The 23,815-nt window shown below is 36.0% G+C and overlaps 1 protein-coding gene and 1 pseudogene across 3 annotated transcripts; one reads left to right on the top strand and one right to left on the bottom strand.

The window, feature by feature from the left end:
• Positions 1–283: 283 nt before the first annotated feature.
• Positions 284–12,050, bottom strand: LOC125676071 (uncharacterized). Of its 3 annotated transcripts, none has more exons than XM_048913959.2 (9): positions 11,050–12,050; positions 10,201–10,845; positions 9,274–9,306; positions 9,016–9,167; positions 8,385–8,657; positions 6,077–6,181; positions 3,112–3,147; positions 731–796; positions 284–619 (listed from the first exon to the last, which is right to left on the bottom strand). In XM_048913959.2, the coding sequence occupies exons 2-9, from the start codon at positions 10,814–10,816 to the stop codon at positions 431–433; spliced, it is 1,470 nt and encodes a 489-aa protein (XP_048769916.2). In that variant the 5' UTR covers positions 10,817–10,845; positions 11,050–12,050; the 3' UTR covers positions 284–430. The 3 variants fall into 3 exon arrangements, with proteins under 3 accessions (XP_048769916.2, XP_048769919.2, XP_048769918.2); XM_048913962.2 differs by having other exon boundaries at positions 10,201–10,829; positions 11,050–11,211; XM_048913961.2 differs by having other exon boundaries at positions 10,201–10,837; positions 11,050–11,199.
• Positions 11,261–22,021, top strand: LOC125677506 (proprotein convertase subtilisin/kexin type 5-like; annotated as a pseudogene).
• The last annotated feature ends 1,794 nt before the right edge of the window (positions 22,022–23,815 follow it).

Here is a 23,815-nt window from a genome sequence, read left to right as displayed (position 1 = left end):
CAATAGCAAACTATGGTCGTTCCAATTTCATTAACATACCTGTTTTATGTATAAGAAATAGCGTTAAATTTGAGAAAACAAAACTAAAGAATAACAAATGACCAATATCTGTTTGTTTGCATTACGTCCCTTCGATTTGTTTTTACTCTTATTGCTACGTCATCAATTGTAGGTGAAGTACCACAAATTTAGACCTCTATTAAGCGCTGAGGGGTCTTTGGAGTTCAAAGATTCGTCTTGAGATGAATATTTGAGATCATATATTAAATTGTAACATGTAACATAATAAGGAATTATATTTATTTTGTCGTCTACATTCATGTAAATGAATTACAATGTCATTTAGAAATTAATAGTAAAACTCAAATTGTACAGATGAGAATTAAAAAGAAACAAGTGGAAAAATAACCATCGCAATCTCTAATTCTGTTTATTTTCTAGAGGCCACGTCACGTGTGATTATATCTTTTTCCAAGACTTGACAAACACAAGATTTTCTTAACCAAGTATTATGTCGGTTATAAGCCCCGCTCTCCATATACTGCCAGTTCACCAGGCGTCCACGCTCATTCCACTCCAGAAGCTTTCTAAGAATCATGGCCTTTGCTCTGGCCTGAAACTATGATAAGAATATGGTACTCGGCAGTTCACAGTATTAACATTCTCTTTATGAACATATTACACAAAATTGCACACTGATGTTGACACTCTCGTTAATAGATTTACTTACTTGTATGTCATCAAACACTTCCTGTTTCACTAAACTCTTCTTCGTCAAGAGCAAGGATGTATATTCCTGAAATTTAGAAACATATAACTTATGTACATAAAAGGAAAACTGTCAAGGGATCTGGGATGCAGTCTAAAGAACATTAAATCTTGAATTATACACTGTGTCCAAATTGACGATATCAAAATCAAAATATTTCTATTTCTATTGTTTTTGCCTTTGATATCTTTCTGAATTGCAATGAAATGCGCTGCAGTTGTGAACAGTGCACGTTTGAATATTGGTAAATTTCCGCGCATTAAGTCTATTTTATCGGCTGTAAATTCCGACAGATGTGAAAATAGAATGCAGATGAAAGAATATACAGTATTTTTAAAAATACATCAGAGTATGAACTGCGACACTTCACGCCGGCCTACTTTTCCGGTATGAAGCGTCGTATTTCATACATTTATGTATTAAGAACAATTCAGGGTGAGAGAAAAAGAAAGAACAAGAGACCCATGGGCCACATCGCTCACCTAAGCAGCAGTTCCTAGCAATACACAAGCTCGAGCAAAATTATCATTATACAAACAGTTTGGTTCACAAAAGAAACTTTCCAAAGGTAACGACTACAAATTCATTAATTATGATATGCCCTTGTAAACGAGTATGTTTTTTCATATCAAGATATTTCATTTAAGGATGTTTTGTGCCAAGTTTGGCTTCCTATACATTCACATGTAAAATTATGACCCCCTATTGTGGCCCGATCCTAACCCTGAGGGTTATAAGTTTTACAATTTAGATTTCCACTCTGTTAGGAAGTTTTCATGTAAATTTCAGTTGTCTGGTTCGTTGGAAAAAGAAGGTTTTTAAGTGATCCCACTCTAGTTTTGCATTTTTGTGATTATCTCCCTTTGAAGGGAGCATAACCCTTCATTTGAAGAAATTTAAATAAATCCCCTTTACCCATGGATGCATTGTGCCAAATTTTATTTAAAATTGGCACAGTGGCTCTGGAGAAGGTAAAATTTGAACAGTTTACATCGACGACGCCGAAAGAAAACGGAGAATTTTCGTTCCGGAAAAAGCTCACTTGATCCTTCAGATCAGGTGAGCTAAATAGTATTGGGCCTGGATCGCCTTTAGTTTTAACAAAAACTCCCCCATGTTCGTTCTAGTTTATGACTTTAGGCCAAACAAATGCAAAATGTTGTTTTTCTCATATTACAATGTCTTATAGATATAGGACACTTTTAATATATCTCTTACTATGATGTAGCATGAGGCAAGTATTATTTATGTATTTCAGAGATCTGTAAACTTTAATTCAGCATAGAAAATCACCAATACATACAGTTATCCCCAGGGCAGGACTTTTCCTTAATTTTCTTCTTCTAAATATTGCAACCTATCATAATTTCATTGAGGAACACAACTTCAAGGCCAAACTTCGGTGGTAATATACATGTAGCTTAGGATTGATTAATTGATGTTTGCTGTTTTCCGCCACACTCAACAATTTTTCAGTTATCTGGCGTCGCCCAGTTTTTATTGGTGGAAGAGAGAACCCAGATACAATGTACCTGGGAAGAGACCACCGACCTTCCGAAAGTAAACTGGGAAGCTTTCTCATTTACCGACGCGAGCAGGATTCAAACCCGCGCCGACAGAGGTGAGAGGCCGTGTGATTTTGAGCGCGATGCTCTAACCACTCGGCCACGGAGGCCCTGGTAAGATAGGAAAAACACTGTTTATGTCAACATTGAATGTTACTTGTTAGCATCGCAAATAAAGGTTAGGTTCAAATAGGTTCTGATTGCGAATTTGAAAAATTCGAACATATATACGGCAAGAAGAAATCCCTATAAAGCTTGAATAAACAATGTGTCTTTTACCGGAAACTTATTCTTCCATTCACATTGTAGATCTTTTCTTTTGTTACTCTGAAATGATCCTTTATTTCTTAATTCAAACTAAGTGAAAACCACGTTATCTTCCATTAGATATTACCGGTATGTAATAAATTCAAATTCAACACCAATATACGGAGTTCATGTGGCTGTTAAAACCATTTTTACCCCCAAATAGTATTATAGCATATTATGCATTGTCTTTGTACCGACAGTTAAAAACGATATTTACAAACCATAAACATAATATGAGCTACGTTTATGAGATACATTTTTCAGATAAACCAAATCTAGAAGCCAATTGAAATTGAATATGTTGTGTTTACATAAAGGTATGACCAGGGAATAAGAGGCAACGACTGCGATTCGTCGATTTACAATGCACTTGTAAGTTTCGAACTCTTTCGAGGAACACTCTGTATGAAATACACAAGCTTGCTTTCAATTTTAAATGTAGTTATTCATTAGAAATATAATACACACCTGGCAGGCTGATATATCGTATCGTATTGTGGTTAGCTAAGAAAGGTAAGGAAATATAATTTGTCGAGATCAAATGTTTACCTTATGTTTCACTTCAAGATCGCCATCACATAAATCATGTTCAATGTATAAAGGCGCATTAATATCACACACTGCATAAGTAATAGTTATTGTATATTTATTTCGGTGTATCTTGATTTATTTGGACGAAGGGCGGTGACGAGTGCGAAGCACGAGTCTCCGCCCTTCGTCCAAATAAATCAAGATACACCGAAATAAATATTCAATAACTTACTTGTATCATGACCAATTAGAAATATGATATCTGCCATGTGACCAGTGGTTATTGCATGATTTTTTAATTACCCCAATGAAAAGTAAAGTTTTTGTCAGGTGATCGCTTGGGTATTTTCCTATTCCCGCCATGCACGCTCATCGCGCACGTATCGCCCGATAGTTGGTGAGAGCGGATGTGCCTGAACAGAGCACCTGAGCAACTATGATCATTGGCGATTTGTAACACGATTTGGGTTTACAGTTTTTATTCAATGATGACCATGAAGATTTTCTCACAAGCATGTGATGATCACACATTTCGTGAAATTAAACTGGGAGATGATAAAATGGATATCCACACGGCCGCGAGCCTGGATCTAGTGAATTCTAATTTGAACTTCACTACGTGTTGAAATTGTAAGGTGGTGTTCAATAATTCATTTACCCAGCACAGTTTTAAAATATGCAAATGATGGTTCCGCCCACTGGTGTATCTCCAGTTATTGTAAACTTTTTATAAAGGAAAAAACACCACAGCCATGATACAATTACATGTACTGTATGTATCATATTATTTGCTTATTAGAACACCGCTATCTGCATGTACTGGGGGGGGGGGATGCATTTCAAATATGTTTGACAAAGACTGATCTATTTTCAGATACAATACCCCCCCCCCCCCCCAAAAAAAAACCCACTTTGCTTAGAAAGCATGTTTCAATTGTAGGAATCGAACATTCTTTCGTACCTACAGTGTATATGTACCTACATTTACATACATAAAACTGTACTTGTACTCGTATATTTTAGCGGGATTCATATTTCAGCGCATTAGGTGGTGGAGCAAGAGAGCTAATTCACGATTGGGGGTCTCTGCGAACATTTTCAATAAACTACTGTCAAACACGGAACAAGTGCTAATTATGATTAAAGCTGCATAAATCCAGTTGCGTCAAATATTAAATACGCCGAATTAAAGAAGTTCGCTTCTCAGCTTCTGAGCACAACTGCTTAGGATGATAGAGCTGTGTACATGTAAGAATTTGTTCAATATGCATTTCATTTCTTAAAACATATTAAACACTTATTTCTTAAACCTATGCAGTTTAAAAAAAGTTGTCAATTCAACTTTTGAAAGGGTTTTGAAAGGACTATGTCCTGTGGCGGAAGGATTGTTTAATAAAAAAATTCTAAATCTGCACGATTTTACAGTTTCTGTTTTATCTAATGTATTGTCAATATTCATACCCCTATATGTGTATTTCAATTTTGTAATTTATGATACAAGTAGTAAAGATTTGAAATTAATTATTGATTTGTAAATTCATCAATTTGACTGATATGTTATTCCAATCAAAATAGCAATTTATAGTTTCTATGAATTGCTGTTCTGAATTAATTGACCAGAAATGGTGTATTGAAAATTAAGTATTTTGGCCGAAACCTAAAAGCATATGTTCTATAACTCACACTTTTAATCTTAAAAGTTCCATTTTGTATTCTAAGGCAATACTTTGTAATTTAAAAGTTAGTAATGATCTTTATATGTTCTTTGAGCTGATGTCTTCTTCCTGTATATTAAGTGCGAAAAGGTCATTATTTATTTCCGATCTACTAGCATTAAACTTTTTTATATCAATATTGTTAGAAACACGAGTTTCATTAGTGGATGCAATGGTTAATTTGTGTTGCTTATGTTGTGTCGACACCAACAGACAAATCGAGTGTACATGTACGCAAATGAATCGTAAGTAAATATTAGGTGCGAAAAGTCAAGTGTAACACAAGTTAGCTCTATAACAAGCACCAGGTAACAAGTTTTTCTTCTTAATTTCGTAATGACCATTTAATGTAGAAAAAATATGCTTCCTAAAAACATTGACATTACTACACAGGGGTGTGATTTTCTCTCTTTTCAGAGGAAATCCTGATTGGTCCAATTTTCAAAATAAAACACTTTGGTTTTGATCTAAGTTGACAGAAAATGATATTTTGCCAGGTAAGATGAATTGTTCTCACATTATCACCAGTGTGAGATAGACTTTACCCATGTGAGACAGCCATGTGAGATTTTTCTGTCTCACACTGCTGCGACGTCATTTGATTGTGACGTAATATATTTTCTATGATTTACGTTACACGGTGAAGATTTACGGTACACGATGAAGCAAAAATATGTTGCATTGTTATCTTTAAATTTTGATGTATATAGCTTTCTGGTGAACATCCTTAGTTTTTTTTAGTTTACACTTACAGTGTAAACCATTTTCGGGTATGCTCTTTCTGCCTATCTAATTAGTTTTTGCATCGAAGTTCAAATGAGGATTTTGATAATTTAGAATTTTCTCAAAGCTCCTAAATTTATGCACTAAACTGTAGGTAAAATGTGAGAAAAATAATCCTTCATTATTAACTCGTGTGGGATAGGGAAATTCCACCTCTGGAACAAGATTCGCTGTCTAGGACTCGGCAAAGCCTCGTCCTAGACTGCGAATCTTGTCCCCCTCGGTGGAATTTCCCTATCCCACACTCGTACTAATGAAGGATTATATTATTCTCATTCCTTTGTGACCAGTTTTCCTTTGATTTCTGAGGAATTCAGTCACCCCCCCCCCTCCCCGACTACAAAACTCAGGTGCGAACTCTTTAACAATAGTGTAGAAATTTGCAAAATTTCGTATTAGGATACTTTTGGAATTCCCAAGTCTGTGACATCTAGTAATACCAGGCACATGGTGTCGTCAAAATATATCAAATTCCTGTCCCAGATACTCTTACGAAGAAGGGATATCAGCTGAAACGAAAAAGCGCGACCAAATTGCAAGTTCTGAAACAAAGTACGTATACATGTGTTAAGGGATTACTTGGGTTAATGATTATAAGCTCATTGATTTTCTGTCTGTCAATTCTGGTAATTTCACAGAGCGTGATCCTGAATTTCTGAGTCCGTATCACCATCTCTGAAATTGATGATGTCACAATCAAGTTTTTGGAAAGTGATCGACCGCTTCACTAAAAAGACCCCACTCAAGAAAAATTATTCAGTTGTGTCATTTTGTCAATAAGAAATCAATTCATTACCATTTGAACGTGTATTCAAAATATATGAGGGAAATATGAAATGAAAAGGTGAAGATAACGAACAGTGATCAATCTCATAATCCTATAAAGAATGTAAAATTAAGAAGACAAGCATGAACCCCTGGACATAATAGTGGTGGGATCAGGTGCCTAGTATATCTATCATCACCTTTGAATTAGAACGCTTTACCCGATATAGTATTGCGTTGTGTGACGACACAATTGAATGAGACGATCGAACAGTTTGAATGACATGTTTGATGTTATACAACAATAGTTTTCATTGGCTGATTACCCCCCGCCCACTTTCTTGAGCTGATTCAGGTGACCGGCGATCAGATAAGATAATTAATACTTGGAGAACTGCAGCTCTCTGAAAAAAAATATTGTGACGGAACAGAGCTACAGATCCAGCTCTTATAAAATAAAAACCTTCGATTTACGGGGCACAAAAAGCTGCGCACGGTTGAGGCCTGATATCTGTTGGCTACGTCAACGAACGAAATCATCAAAAGCTGTGAGTTTTTGGGTCGTATGAGGCTTTAATAAATATTTGAAGGTATGTTTGGACACAGTATAGTAGGAAAATATGTTCGGAATTTTTTTTTATATTAAATTGATGAGACAACAACATTATAATACAACTTTTTCTCTTTCATCCTTTAAAGTTTGTTTCCATCTGGTCCTTATTTTTTCTAATGCCGAATACTCCCGTGTAAGGGAATTTGGGCGGACTTATACATATGGACCAATGAGAGTTTCTGTTGCATTTCGCAATTGTATTATAAACAGATTCAATTGTGTCGTCACACAACGCAATACTATATCAGCCAAAACGTTCTGGTGAATTGCGATAAAAATTATCAACAACACAAACAGTATTGAATTGTTACAATTTCGGGAGGACCTGTCCCCTTCTTCAAGATGATAGAATATTTACATTGATATAGTGTAATAAAAAAGAAGAAACAAACGAGGATTAAAACTAAACTACAAAGGCTTGAAAAAGGTGTCTACATGTACGGAACGATTTCACAGACAGTTATTCTCAACGAGAGTCAAGGCTGAACCTAATTCACCTAATAATAGTGAGCATTTTCTGAAGAAAAAAAAACAACAACAAAAAACCACGCATGACTCATATTGTGCATGTTTACTGCAGTAAATTATTTTATGTATAGACAAATATATATATAAACTCACCCAATTCAATCGCAGATAAAGTTAAAAATGTTTATAATTGTTGGTGCGGCATTTGATTTATATGATGGAGAAATAAAACGTGCATAATGATCTTGTAATTTAGGGACATACTAAACCCTATGATATGTGAAAAAAATATGTTATTATTAGCCGAATCTGCATGTACCGTATAAGTGGAATTTTCAACGAGACACATATTTATGCGATTTTTTCCATAAATTGAACCAGAGCTAATTTTATGCACTTTATTATTCCAGGAAAGGTAACCATTACAGTGTAGCTCGGATATGGAATGAATTGTTAGCGACTTCAATTCTAACAACTTCACCACTCTCGCTAATAATGCCAAAATTAAATCATCGCTAAACATTCTGATTATACGGGTACATGTAATATGTTTAACTGACTGTGTGAGCCAAGCTTCATTAATGGTTTTTATGTTCTCGGTGCTTATGAAGTACATATGTATATAGAATAACTGCTGGTAACATCATTGATTGCTGTAAATAAGTAAAATGCGAGTCATTCAATGGTTTTCAAAAATTCTCAATATGATTTAGTGAATAAATGTATTTCACTCTCTTTATATGCATAATCTATATCATATATGACACAGGAACACTGCAGATCTATTCATTATAAGGGTTTTAGTACCAATTTCTAAATCAAGCGAATCAAATGGATAGCAGTTGGTTTACTCATGGTATTCTTACCTTATTTCGAAACTTTCTTAGAATGAATATAATCAAGGGAAAGGAAATGAACAGCAGAAAGATTCCCGGATTAACATGCGTATTCCACATGTCGTTTACGTCTCTACTGCCAAACGTCTCCGATAGACCGACAGTTATGTACAAAAAAGCCACTAACAGACTCATCAATAAGGATATGCCATACTGGAACATGCCATTTTTAAATATCCTGTAGTTCCTCATCAAGCACGATGAATTCACAACATCAATACTACGTTCTAGCTGGTTCTGAGCCTGCAATGGATAACTGAATACTCAGCTAGGTACTTCACTACAGGTTCCTGTATACATGTACCAAGAAAAGGTTGACTTTATTGATTTATAATTTAGTTATATATTGATTGTCACTTTTTTCTTTCTTAAGACATGCAATGAAATTCTTTTTTTCTTAGATTTGTCATCACCTTTTCGTCTTTTTCATTATCTATTTTTTCTCTACTATTTCTGTTTCTCGAGATTTTGCAAAAAATACTCACAAATCATACTAGTAATTTAGAAAATATATTTGTGAAGCTCTCCTAAGTTTCTTACTGTATAACGCACCACCATTAAAGCACAGGACAATTTTAAAATCAGATGAGAGAGAGAATACCTCTATAGAGCCCATGCACGAGTAATCACGCTCTGTTAAATCTGGAAATTCAAAGTGGGATGCATTAAAGCATGCAGACTTCATCATTTTCCCTTCCAACTCCAACAAATGGGCCCCGTTCTGATTTCGGTTATCCTCAGCAAATTTAGACTCTGTAATTAAATGAGAGAATATATTGTTTAATTGCTTACCCTTTTATCAAATCAAACACAAGTCTATCCAATTTTGCTATAATACCAATATTTGGAAATCACTCACCTAGTTCTGCTTGATGGGCAGCATCAACAACTCCTGCGTGAAATCAGAAAAGGAATTGTCACATCAATGTAAAACAAACGAAGGGTGTTTCTGTAACATCTGGGAAAAATGAAATACGCTGCAACCCTTCATGCATGTAAAAAATAACGATGGGGTTTCTCATTAAAAAAATAAATTTTCGTTTTCCACAATAAAGGTTTAAATATATGTACAACGAAATTGTTTCTTTTCCTATGCTATAATTTTCTAATTTTTATCCCTATGTTTTAACTACAGGTTACAGTTAGAGTGCTCAACCTAAAATTATTAGAGATGTGAGCCTTTTTTCCACGACAAAAATAATGATTGCAATAATAATCAAAAATATTAATTTCAGAATTACCAATTTGTTTTTGGTCTCAAATTTGAAAAAAAATCAAATCATGAACAAAATGCCTTTGTGAAACACTGGTGTCCCCATGTAGCCAAACTCCAAGGACAAGGTCATGTGATCAACACATTTGAAAAGAAAAGAAAGATCTAGTCACCAGAAATACGCATGTGAAATATAAAAGCCCTAGCACTAATCATTCAAAAGTTATGACCAATGATAAAACTTTTTCGGAGAAACCAAAAGTTATATGCCTCCGAATGTTCGATTACGGGGATATAAAATGGTGAAGACGACGAACGGTAATAAATCTCATAAATCGTATAAATATAGCAACATTGTGAGCAGGGTGCTTTGAAACACTAGAGGTGTAATAAGGTGCTTAGGAGGGGTAATTATCCCTTGTTGAACAGTCACGCCTTCTGTGAGCTCTGTTACACTAACCTTACAGGCCTGGAGGTGAATATAACATTCTATATTTTTTTTTTCAAATTCAGTGGACATCAGCCAATCAAAAGTCTAGGAATTAGTCAATCATGATAAAACGGTTTGTTTACCTGAATGGTAGAAAGCCTCGTGGATTTTTGCAACAGAATCGTATTCTTTTCTCGCATCAATACAGACATACGGCTTTAAAAATGGAGGCAAATCTTTGTCTGCATCTATATCCCGTAATATCAGTGGTATTATTCTCAAACTGAAAGCCCGATCGAAGGACATTTGAACGGCTAACCGGGCCTCCATGTCACACCAATGGCTATCAAGAAAATCCGGGCTTAGAATTAATAAAACTTTGACACTCTTTTCCATCTCATGCTGGATATTCTCGTCAATTCTCTTGGCAGGCGTGAAGTCACGGTCAAAATACATACACTTTAACAGGAATCTACTCTCAAGTTCCTTACATATTTGTAGAGCCTGATCACCATCTAAGGCAGAATGTGCGATGAATATATGGTATTTTTTACCAGGGGGAAGATCATCGAATTTTCCTTCAATAAGAACATCAATGTCATCATCGCCATGACCCTCAATGTATCTATTTTGTAATAAACTTTGGTTTTCTCCTGTACACGTGACACTTGAAATAGAATCGTTATCTTCTTGGATTGTCCCACGAGATTTGGCGCTGGGCTCTCCTTCACATAATGGTAATTCGATGTGTTCCGCCATACTTCATTTGTGACTGAAATGCTGTTGTACTATAATAATAAAAGACGTTTTCATTTTCCTTTATTTGTTAAATGACATATTCCAAATATTTGTTAAAGAGAATCATGCTGTTAAGACAAAAATGTAATGATAATTATTTATATAAATCATTAACAGTTGAATTTGAATTACAGGTACTTCATACGATTCTTACATAAGAAAAGATATAAACATGACACTAAAACTATACTGACCTTTATTGCTTCCGGTGTATATGCAAGGACTGACTACCTATGAATAATGGTAGATCAATACCAATTACGTAAGATCTAATCCTGATATGGCTAAATGCGTAAAGTTCGTCGTCAATAATATGTTTATTCACTACGTTTAGACATTTAAAATTAGACCAAACTGAAATGGATTTTCCAGTTTAGTTCAATCGAAGAAAGTACAACCATTTTCCGAAAACCGATATCATTGATCAGCTCTTCTGTATTCTACCCAATCGTGTTTTTTAAAAAGAGTTCCGTATATTACCACAGTTAACATATCAACCAAGAATGAGCCGTAGCGCATTATTTGGATTATGTCTTGTTTTCCTGTTTCAGGTACGTGAGGGAATATTTTATTCTAAATTTAGTTGTCCCCCTAATTGCTGTTTGCTTTACTATGAAATGTCACCAATATTTGTTTTATCTTGAATTCGTACAAAACTGTGTATCTGTAATTATCAAACTAAATACAAAATATACTAGTATAGACCCTGTCATATACTGGCGATTTTAGCTACGAGCGATGACAAGTCGTACATCTCTTTGTTGACGTGAATCGGTAGTAGAATTTGTGATTGGCGAATTGACCGGTTAGGTAATGTACGTTGGCGCTGCGGTGTTTTGTACGACTCATGAAGACATCTACGAATAAGAATGACGAAGATTACAAATTGCAATGTGAAATCTCAAGGTGGAGCAGTTATGGTTTTCAGGATTAACAGTAAAATGATTAACGACGATCTTAGTTAAATGTTTTCTCTATGTACATATACTAATCTACAGATTCGGTTCTCAAAGAGGGATTGCATATCCATTTACAATCTATTGAAAATGTAGTCAATATATTTTCCAACATTGCACTGCAATGTAATGACGTAGTGAACCAACGTCAATGGATGAACTGAGGAACGTGTACCGTCGTCCTAATCTAACACATTTTTGTCGTGTGACATTTGGCACGACCCGTGATGATTTTCCCAGCAATAAAGTGTAAGTTTATTTTCAGATTTAAAATTCACTCCTCTTCATGTATTTAATCATAAATTGAATGCTTCTATATAGTAAGTACCCACCAACACAAACAATTGTTAAGTTTTAGCCTATTTTTATTAATTATATGACTAGTCATGCAACCTCTACCAAGTACAGCGAGTCTCTGAGTGAATACTCTCACTGTGGCACAACAGCGAGGGCAACAAATTGATGCCATTTTTTTTTTAAAAATCTCTTCAATACGTGCAAAAGCGCCATATTTCATTTTAACGCGCAAGTATGCGATACCCGTACTTTACATGTAGGACATGTACTGTATAAATTTCCTCGATGTCATTAAATACTATAGTAGTAACCAACAGCTAATTTATTCTATCAGAAAAAAGTATTAGATTGATATCATTTGAATGTTTCACTAAACATTGTATTGCAAACTTACCAGTTTAACATTCGATGCTGACATCTTAAAAATGAAAAATGTGGGCGAACAAGAGGACGACGTGTCCTATTTACAAATAAATCGGTGCCGGACTATCACTATGGTTATGCGACTTTTCATACATTGATCTTAACTTGGCCATTATCGAAGAAAGGGCAATCTATATCAAAGTAATTGCACTGACTTAATTCGATACACGGCACAGAGCACCTGTATCTACGAAGAGCCTTGATTCACCATTTGAAATATCGAATCCGAGCTTAATTAAAACCCGATCTTAAGAGCAAATCCGAAGTGAAATGTATTTGATGTCCTTGTCTGGAAATGTTAATCTGCATCTAACATATATAACGATGCCTGTATAACACATGTATAATGATTCTGTATATCACATGTATAGTGATGCCTGTATATCACATGTATACTGACACCTGTATATCACATGTGTAGTGATGCCTGTATATCACATGTATACTGACACCTGTATATCACATGTGTAGTGATGCCTGTATATCACATGTATAGTGATGCCTGTATAACACATGCATAGTGATGCCTGTATAAGACATGTATAGTGATGCCTGTATATCACATGTATAATGATGCCTGTATATCACATGTATACTGACACCTGTATATCACATGTATAGTGATGCCTGTATAACACATGCATAGTGATGCCTGTATAACACATGTATAGTGATTCCTGTATATCACATGTATAGTGATGCCTGTATAACACATGTATAGTGATGCCTGTATATCACATGTATAATGATGCCTGTATATCACATGTATAGTGATGCCTGTATATCACGTGTAGTGATGCCTGTATAACACATGTATAATGACACCTGTATATCACATGTATAATGATGCCTGTATATCACATGTATAGTGATACCTGTATAACACATGTATAGTGATGCCTGTATATCACATGTATAGTGATGCCTGTATATCACATGTATAGTGATGCCTGTATATCACGTGTAGTGATGCCTGTATAACACATGTATAATGACACCTGTATATCACATGTATAATGATGCCTGTATATCACATGTATAGTGATACCTGTATATCACATGTATAGTGATGCCTGTATATCACGTGTAGTGATGCCTGTATAACACATGTATAGTGATGCCTGTATATCACATGTATAGTGATGCCTGTATATCACATGTATAGTGATGCCTGTATATCACGTGTAGTGATGCCTGTATAACACATGTATAATGACACCTGTATATCACATGTATAATGATGCCTGTATATCACATGTATAGTGATGCCTGTATATCACATGTATAATGACACCTGTATATCACATGTATAATGATGCCTGTATATCACACGTATAATGATGCCTGTATATCACATGTATACTGACACCTGTATATCACATGTATAGTGATGCCTGTATAACACATGTATAGTGATGACTGTATATCACATGTATACTGACACCTGTATATCACATGTGTGGTGATGCCTGTATATCACATGTATAGAGAGGCCTGTATATCACATGTATAGTGATGCCTGTATAACACATGCATAGTGATGCCTGTATAACACATGTATAGTGATTCCTGTATATCACATGTATAGTGATGCCTGTATAACACATGTATAGTGATGCCTGTATATCACATGTATAGTGATGCCTGTATATCACATGTATAGTGATGCCTGTATATCACGTGTAGTGATGCCTGTATAACACATGTATAATGACACCTGTATATCACATGTATATTGATGCCTGTATATCACATGTATAGTGATGCCTGTATAACACATGTATAGTGATGCCTGTATATCACATGTATAGTGATGCCTGTATATCACGTGTAGTGATGCCTGTATAACACATGTATAATGACACCTGTATATCACATGTATACTGATGCCTGTATATCACATGTATAGTGATACCTGTATATCACATGTATAGTGATGCCTGTATAACACATGTATAGTGATGCCTGTATATCACATGTATAGTGATGCCTGTATATCACATGTATAATGACACCTGTATATCACATGTATAATGATGCCTGTATATCACATGTATAATGATGCCTGTATATCACATGTATACTGACACCTGTATATCACATGTATAGTGATGCCTGTATAACACATGTATAGTGATGACTGTATATCACATGTATACTGACACCTGTATATCACATGTGTGGTGATGCCTGTATATCACATGTATAGAGAGGCCTGCATATCACATGTATAGTGATGCCTGTATATCACATGTATAGTGATGCCTGTATATCACATGTATAATGATACCTGTATATCACATGTATAATGACACCTGTATATCACATGTATAGTGATGCCTATATATCACATGTATAATGATTTCTGTATATCACATGTGTGGTGATGCCTATATATCATATGTATAGTGATGCCTGTATAACACATGTATAGTGATGCCTGTATATCACATGTATAGTGATGTCTATACATCGCATGTATAGTGATTCCTGTATAACACACGCATATGCTGGTATATCACATGTATAATGATGCCTGTATATCACATGTATAATGATGCATGTATATCACATGTATAGTGATGGCTGTGTCATACATGTATACTAATGTCTGTATATTACTGAGGTAAACTAATGTATTTTATTCTGTTATAGTTACATTCATATATGTTTTTAGCAATTGATATGTGTATTATTAAGTAAAGTTAGTACCATCGATGAAGGCCCATCCTACTGGGGGATGATTTGAACAAACTTGAATGTTAAGAAGCTGCATATAAGTTTCCTTTTGTCTACACTTAAAACTAGAATTCTTATAATTTCTATAACGAACAAAGTTCTACTGTTGGCATACTGTCGAGTCGCTTTATAGAATTAAAGGACGCCGCTATGCCCAACATGTTCCATGATGAACCCACATGTTTTATTATTGGGGTAAATTGGAATCGCAAATCGTCACTGTATGACAGGAGTTTTACTAGAATAGAATGTATAAGAATGGTTGCAATTTTATGTAATTCTTTGAATTCATTTTCAGCAATCCCATCAAGATCGGAATCATAAAGGACTTTTAAAATCCACAATTTCTGGTAGAACAGCTTATGTTGATAGATGTTCTTCTGCGAAATATATCAACGACGGAGAATGCGTCGATCAGTGTCCGTCATTCAAAAAATCAATATCAAATGGTTTTGCAAAAGTATGTGTTTCAGAAAATGATATGACTTTTTGCCCCACTGGATCTTGCGAAAGCTATTGTTACAAACTAGAATGTGTGGACATATGTCCATTATATACATTTCATTTTAACTCTTCCTGTTTGGCACGGTGCCCAGAAGATGCCAATTTCGTAACCGCCATGGAATGTGATATGGACTGTTACTTAACGCAAAAAGCATGCTATTCACAGTGCCCTGAACCATACCGCTATGTAATGAAAACACCTTTCTTTATGTGGTGCTTAAAGCAATGTCCTATATACAGCACCATCAACAATACAACATGTGAACTGTCGTGCAGTTCTGCAAAACCTTACCTTTACAACAACACATGTTGGAAGACATGTCCATCCAGTCACAAATTTGCCTACCTTCACGTTTCTAAATTCAATGAAATTCTAATGTGCACAGATTCTTGTAGTGATCGGGTACGATATCGGAATCAGTGTATATCAAGATGTCCGTCGTCCACAGTTCTTCACAATAACTCGTGTCTGTCCAATTGTCCCACAACGGATCCTCTACTATATTCCACTAAGTTACGATTTCGAAATGATGTCCCGCTGGATAAGTCCGATTTTGTTTGTGTTAGCGAATGTGGAAACCATTACAGTGTTTTCAATTCCTCATGTGTAAATTTGTGCCCTGAAACAGCTCCGTTTTCACTTAATGGTAGTTGTAAGAGTGAATGTGCTGACGACCAACCGCTCCACCTAGAGGATCACACAGAATGTATTTCGTCTTGTCCATCAAATTACTTTCTTTTCAATAATACTGATACGTGTTATGGACATTGTCCTCAAATTGCTTTGTACACGTACAATCAAACATGTCACCCTAAATGTCCAGAGACACTTCCTTTTGAAGTTGAGCACCAAGCAAACAGTTTTATTTTTGATGGAACATCCTATCGGTCAAACGTATATTATAAGTGTGTTAAAGAATGTCCGATATTTAATGTTCAGCAAAAATGTGTTAATGCATGCCCAACGACAGCTATATATCTATTCAGAAAATCTTGCGTCAGTAATTGCTCCGGAGACCTCCCATTTCATATGACAAAATGGAGGCGTTTCCATAAGGAGGAATATATTTGTGTCAAGTCATGTCCTATTTATTTCGTTAACCATACATCAATCTGTACTTCATTTTGTCCATCAGATGCTAAATTTCTTTACAACAATGTTTGCGTAAAGCAGTGTCCAAAATCAAAAAGATTTCAAGAAAAGTCTGTATGCGTTCAGGAATGTCGACAATTGTCTTTTAATGATGTTTGTGTCACCAAATGTCCGGGTAATGCAAAATATCAGTCAGGTTCATCATGTGTAAGATCGTGCAAAGGATCCCTGCCATACCATTACTCTAATACAACAAGAGTTAGGAAATATTATGGCTTTAAAGAAGAGACCAACTTCTACTGTTTGGGATTATGTCCTAAATCCTTATATATATTTGACTACAGATGCGTTGACAAATGTCCCAAAACAACATTCTACTTGGAGAATAAATGCCTGTACGATTGTCCATATCCTTTTCAGTACAGACTACCATCTTCACAAAAATGTGTAAATGCGTGTCCAAACAACACTTTCCTACACAAGAATACTTGTGTTCCATCGTGTCCAAGCAGAAATTTTCAGTTTCAGAATGCATGTGTCACTCAATGCCCAATCACCCACGTATGGAATTATACACGCAATGGCTTGCCAGGAAATATCCAATACATATGTGTAGATACTTGCCCAAATACTACTTTCGCACTAAAACACAGTGAAGTTTGTTTCGATAATTGCCAACCTGAATTTTATACCGACAGAGACCAATGTGTTACAACTTGCCCAGAAGCCAGGAGGTTTGTAATTAACACCACAAAGGAATGTACGAATAGCTGTTTCGACATGTACCTTCATAGGAATACCTGTGTTGCTTTTTGTCCAGAAGAAACATTAGCCTTTGGAAATTCCTGTGTCACAGAGTGTCCGTCATCGCATTCCTTGAAATATATATCTAATAGTGAAACCCCTGTAAAGAAAGTGTGTGTTCATGAATGTTTGAACAACACATACCGATATAACGAATCATGTTTCGACATTTGTCCAACGGGACAAGTTTCTTTCAAGAGAGATTGTGTAAAAAAAATGTCCATCCTCACATCCAATCATCAATGTGATTACAAGAAAATGCATCAAAAAGTGCCATGGAAATATGGTACTGACATATCCCAATAAATGCGATGTAAAGTGTCCAGGAAGAAAACATTTCATAGAGAACGGAACATGTGTGATGTCTTGTAACAATAACAGTCGATTATACTATCCAACTTCAAACGGGTATCTCTGCACAAACTCGTGTTCAGGAGACTATGTTCAGTTACAAGAGACTAATTTATGTCAAACGAAATGTCCTTTCGACAGGATTATAATTGATGGGGTTTGCCGGCTTCATGGAAAGTGTGAAAACCATCCCTATACCGAATATACAAACAAGGGTAACGTGTGCAAACATGGTTGTTCTGCTGGAAAATATCTAAATGGGACAAACTGCATATATTTCTGTCCTAGAGATATGTTTATTCTTAATCATACGTGTGTGGAAAAATGCCCAAGTACAGCGCCTTATGTTTGGAAATCGTTTGGAATAACTATTATGAGACAGTGTTTAGCTAACTGTCCATCCTTTACTGTAAAAAATAACACAGATTGTATCTATTCAGAAGAGTGCACCGGATTTCTTGGTGAAAAGGATAACGCGGTGCATAATGGAGAGTGTGTATTCGAATGCCCATCAGGGACTTTGAAATTCAAAGACGGCAAATGCAGACACATATCCAACTTTATCGCATCAATAGTGCTATGCTCACTGATGTCCATTGGACTGATCATATCAATTCTTAAAATGGTATCTTGCATCAAGAAGACGAAAAAGACGGTTAGAGCCAATGGCGTAAGCATATACAGAGTATGCACTTTTTAAGTTGACACTTCATGCAATAAATAAGAATTCTAAATACTGTGAAATCATTTTAATTCGTGGGGGCCAGTGTTCGTGGGTGAGCAAAAGTTTGCTGGTTCGTGGGGACGTAATTTTGTGGGTAAGCAACACGATGTCACTAAGAGGGATAACTCTAATTGGCTTAAAATGTTCGCGGACACTTAAATTCGTTGGTAAGAGTGACCCACGAAATCCACTAGCATTAATCCCCCACAAACAATGATGATTCCACAGTATGACGTGGGTAGATTATGTGAACTCCGCACAACTATTCAGAATATTTTATCATATGAGCATGTCACATAACAGTGAAGGTAAGTATCTGTTACTTACATGCATATAATAGCCCCTTCATACGACCGTGTTGAGACGGGGCGTTTTGTGATGCTATGATGTCAGTCCGCCTGTTTGTCCGTCCGTTCTAGGTTTGGTGATTCTATTTTCATTTCTCTGTCACATACCAAGCTGAAACTTACTGTGTAGCTTCTTAGTGGTCACTCTAGATCATGTTCTAATTTTGGTCCATTTCGATCTCTCTTATAGGAATTTTGCCCCTATTCAAAAATTAATGTTATAAATAATTTGCCCGGCTAACTCCTCCCACAATTTTCAAGTGAGAGTCTCCTTGTTTTACAGAGTGTTTGTATGAGCTTTGGATATATGCACGTGGCTAGGATTTCGATTTTCGTCAAAGTTTTAAAAATATATACATATAGTTGAACTTGGTTAGTTTTACGGAAATATAAAGTGATTGCATGGTTTGTGTTTAACTCCTCTCACAGTTTTTAAGACAGGACCTTCAATTTGTAAATAACTTTAAGATATTAATGTATTGCAAGGACTTTAATTCTCAACATATGAATGTCTTATTGAAGGAGGTTTAAGAAGGTATGAGAAAAAAAACCAATAAAAAGAAAGAATCGATTTTTTATAATATTGAGCTGATGCAATATATTTTGCATAAAGTCTTGCAAAAGTACAGTTTTCTAACATTAAAAGAATTCAAATTCTGCTAGGTACAAACCTATCATCCATAGATTTAAGGATAATCCCAATATTGAATAAGCTACCCTTAATAGATTTAGAAATTTAAAAGACCAGGCAATATATTGCTGACATATCATTTTTTATATGTTACAAAACAAAGTATGTCACGGCTTGATGATGGCTGATACTACCTCAAGTAAAGTTCTACAACTGGTGTTTTGCCATGTTTGCTATCAATGTCACAAAACATAAATACACACCCTATATATCCTTTTCACGGGTGTAGTATGTACCGTTTAAGGTACTCTTGTTAGAGAATGGCACAAACAACAGGACGCACGACATATCGGGGTAGACCCATTAGCTTACCCGATTGATATTGACATCAATATGAAGGAGCTGATTCTATTTAACTGAGTTGCCACGAAGCAGAATAGCGTTTAAGAACCCGTTGCAATATATCAAGCAATGTTCAAGCTTTCATTAAAACTCTACATGCTTGTACCTCTGCAAACAATGTTTGAGAAATTATTGAGATCACTACATGTAGGTCTGTCTGACCGTCTGTTCCATTGTTTTTGTCCGAGTCGCAACTTTCTAATGGAAAGACATTTTGAGTTCATACCTAGCATAAAGGTTGTTCATTGCCAGATAGTGTTACAACCCTGATCCAAGGTCATTGGCCATGATGACCGAGAGAAGAAAATATATTTGCTCTTTTCACGTCCCGTCGAGAATTGTCACTCATATTGAGACGCCACTAACTGTAGGCAAAGTACATCAAATTCAGTCCTTTGCATAACGGTCAGGGCTGTATAAGTGAGCATTGTTTACGTCTGCCTAGACATGAAACCTCCGTTTTAAGGTCATATCCCCAAACCCTAGATTGTAAAGCAGTTGGTAACGGCGCAATCAATACCTATATTTACGTCTTAGGCCATGGCAACAGCGGAGCTCTAACTCAAGACCCCCCCCCCCCTGTTACAAAGCGGACACACTACCATTGAGCTACAGCGATCTGTTTGTAATGGTCATTCCGTCGTATATTGGAAAGACATTAGAACTGAATGCTACATGATGCGTCATGTCTATAATGATTTTCCCAAAGTCGAGGTTACGCGTATTTTGTTTTATAATAATAGGAACCAAAAACTACCTAATTCCCTTTTCTATTATGTGTATGAAGAAGTAAGGTAATGAACAGTAATCAACAGCAAACACGGACCACTACATATACCAGAGGTGGGATCGGGTACCTAGGATGGGTGAGCATCACCTGTCGACCGATCACACCTGCTATGAGCCATATATCTTGATCAGTTAACAGAGTAACCCGTATCTAAAGTCAATGTGTAAAGAACGGTCTAACAATTAGTGTGAAACACGTCAGATAGCATGTGATCCAATGACAGGTTGAATTGGCAAATTAGGTCGTTATAACGACCATATCATTTGCGAAATGCTGACTTCAGACGAAAAACCTGTAACATCAACTTATTTGTAAATGATTCAAAAACTTATCCTAGTCATGCCTTTACAATATATTGGATTTTAGTGGTTGTGATGCAGTAATAGAGGTAAAAAGTAAACAATTTGAGTATGATAGAACTCGTGAACATGTTTATGAACTACAAATTGTGAATGCATAAGACTTTGTGGATTTGTTAATACAAATTCCGAGGTAACAGTTCTTTTCTGTGATATTGTTGGAATCCCGCTACACTCTGGTTGTAAGCTTTCAAATCACTATATGACATGTTTCCCTTATTCGACAGCGGCGTCAAACTTATTACACATACATGTATTTCAGTTGTTAAGATATCTAAGAAATACCACGAATCAGTACACATGTAGTTTAAAGTAGTTGGAAAAGATTTACCAAAGACCTGAAATTTATGCTTTCAAAGTTTGGACTCTGGTCATATGAGAGAGAGAGAGAGAGAGAGAGAGAGAGAGAGAGAGAGAGAGATGTTCGAGTGTGAGTATGTATCTATGTATCAACACAGATTGCTGAAATTAACAAAAACAAATATTTTCAACAGGAGTGCTTCTTTTGCTAAGTAATACATAATTTGATAATTGTATTTTCAGAAACCAGGGCATTTGGAAGAAATACACAACGGAAATGAATTCACAGGTTTACTTCCAAACGAAACTGAAGTGAAAACTACGTACGCAATTGAAGATGACGAGGTTCAGCCCGAGGATAACAATCTCATCACATCTTCACAATGCAATGATTAAGATATGATTAGTGTTTGATATGATGTCATAGAGTAACCTACCATATATTTTGTCGTTTGATTTTTATCAGATGTAGAAAGTAGCGTACCTTGTCTTTTTGTACGACCGATCGTGGTAGCTCTGTGGTATCTAAATGTTTCTGTGGTTTTAGTATCGTCCTGAACATGTTGTGTGGATTTACATGAAAGACACATATACATACCTACTCAAAAACTCAATGATTAAAAGGAATTTACAAGACTCTCCCCGAATTCCCCAAAAGGTGCAGTCCCCGTACTGTATGTAAGAATTTGTTAAATACCGTTACCATCCACAGCACAGTGTGTAACAAATAAAACGCACATGTAGCGTCGCTATTCGTTCTACGGTATGTAACAGATTACTGTAAATGTATTACATTTGGCTGTGTATTCTATTTAGCGCCTTTAGCGGAACACAGCTTCCGCTAAATCAAGTACATCGCTAAATGCCATCCGTAAATCTAGATGTTTAAAGTAATTCAGGAATGCGCTAAATCAAATCTACGCTAACTTGTTGAAAAAACGATTTCCGCCAAATATCGTACACGCCAAATATAATACGTTTACAGTATAACATATCGTCTCGCTGTTACATATCGTGTCGTATCAATCCGATGGTATTGAAAAACAGTTCCCTAATACAAGTTCACAAGATGTAGCCAGTTCTACCTTGCATTGAGGTACAATTACCCATGTTAGAAAAAATTGTTTAAGCTCTGTTGCATTTAACGTATAAATCTTCCGCTAAAAGATGTCTCTGCTTAGAAGATCCCTGTAAGAAACAAGACACCCACAGGGCGTGTATAGAATTCGGGTAACAACCGTATTCTGATGGTAACTCGAAACTCTCTTAACGTAAACAAAGGGTTTAGTGTTCAGAAGTTAGTCTCCAGTAAATACTGTATTAACTGGCTATCTGTGAAGGTTCGAGGTCCGTTTTGTTTGTCTTGGAAATAAAGGCAAGTTGAATCAACCAAACAGGAGGGAGACCCGCACCATCATGCAATTTTTGTCATATATTCTTATGAGGCATAATTCTCACAAAAGATCATACACGAGGAGAATAGATATGTTGTTATATTTATATTACAAATCGCATTTTTTTCTATGAACCAACCAATTTCAGCATGCGTTCATATTGACTTTGAACGGATTATGAACTAGTTTAAAGCACGCAACTGAGAGAACGTAATGATTTGAAAAAAAATACATGTATTACAAAGATTTCGCAAAGTCACACCTCGGATTAAGATTGTGAACTTACCTGGATTATCATCCCAATCTTGTGGTCTCCTAGCTCCAAAGTACAGTGCACCGTGCAATGCTGATAAAGGCAGAGTAAGACGAAATGTGACGTCATGTCTATGTTTTGACGTACGTCACAATACGACTGCGATCTGTGGATCTTTGGAGTTCGTTTTATGCAGCGAAATATGTCATAACTTATGGATTGATTGATTGTATCTTGTTTAATGTCTCTCTCGAATATTTGTCACTCATATGGAGACTTCACCAACACCAGTGAAGGGCTTCAAATTTAGGCCTTTGCTCGGTGCTTAAGGCCATTAGTCAGTGAGGAGTCTTTAGCGTGCCACACCTACTGTGACATAATTCACCTACTGTGACACGGGATATCCGTTTTTAAGTTCATCTCCGAGGACCCGTGACATTCACACCTGATTCCGAGCGTTGGGGATGGAACTGTCATTACTTATTCTAACGACTTAGGTCTGTCACGGCCGAGATTTAAACCCCGGCCTTCCGCATGCGGGACGAACGCTTTAATCTGTAGACCACCGCGGCGGTTCATGACTTATAGAAGCA

Source organism: Ostrea edulis, chromosome 3 (assembly GCF_947568905.1).
Source record: "Ostrea edulis chromosome 3, xbOstEdul1.1, whole genome shotgun sequence".
Lineage (NCBI taxonomy): Eukaryota > Metazoa > Mollusca > Bivalvia > Ostreida > Ostreidae > Ostrea > Ostrea edulis.
Note: the sequence above shows the minus strand (reverse complement) of the source record. Positions and strands in the feature narration are given on the sequence as shown.

Excerpts from the sequence above, each read along its gene's own strand:
- LOC125676071 (XM_048913959.2), bottom strand. The coding sequence starts at position 10,816 with ATGGCGGAACACATCGAATTACCATTATGTGAAGGAGAGCCCAGCGCC. Across the intron at positions 9,307-10,200 it reads CGAGGCTTTCTACCATTCAG|GAGTTGTTGATGCTGCCCAT; the intron begins GTAAACAAACCG and ends GATTTCACGCAG. Across the intron at positions 6,182-8,384 it reads TAAGAAAGTTTCGAAATAAG|CTGATATCCCTTCTTCGTAA; the intron begins GTAAGAATACCA and ends TTTTCGTTTCAG.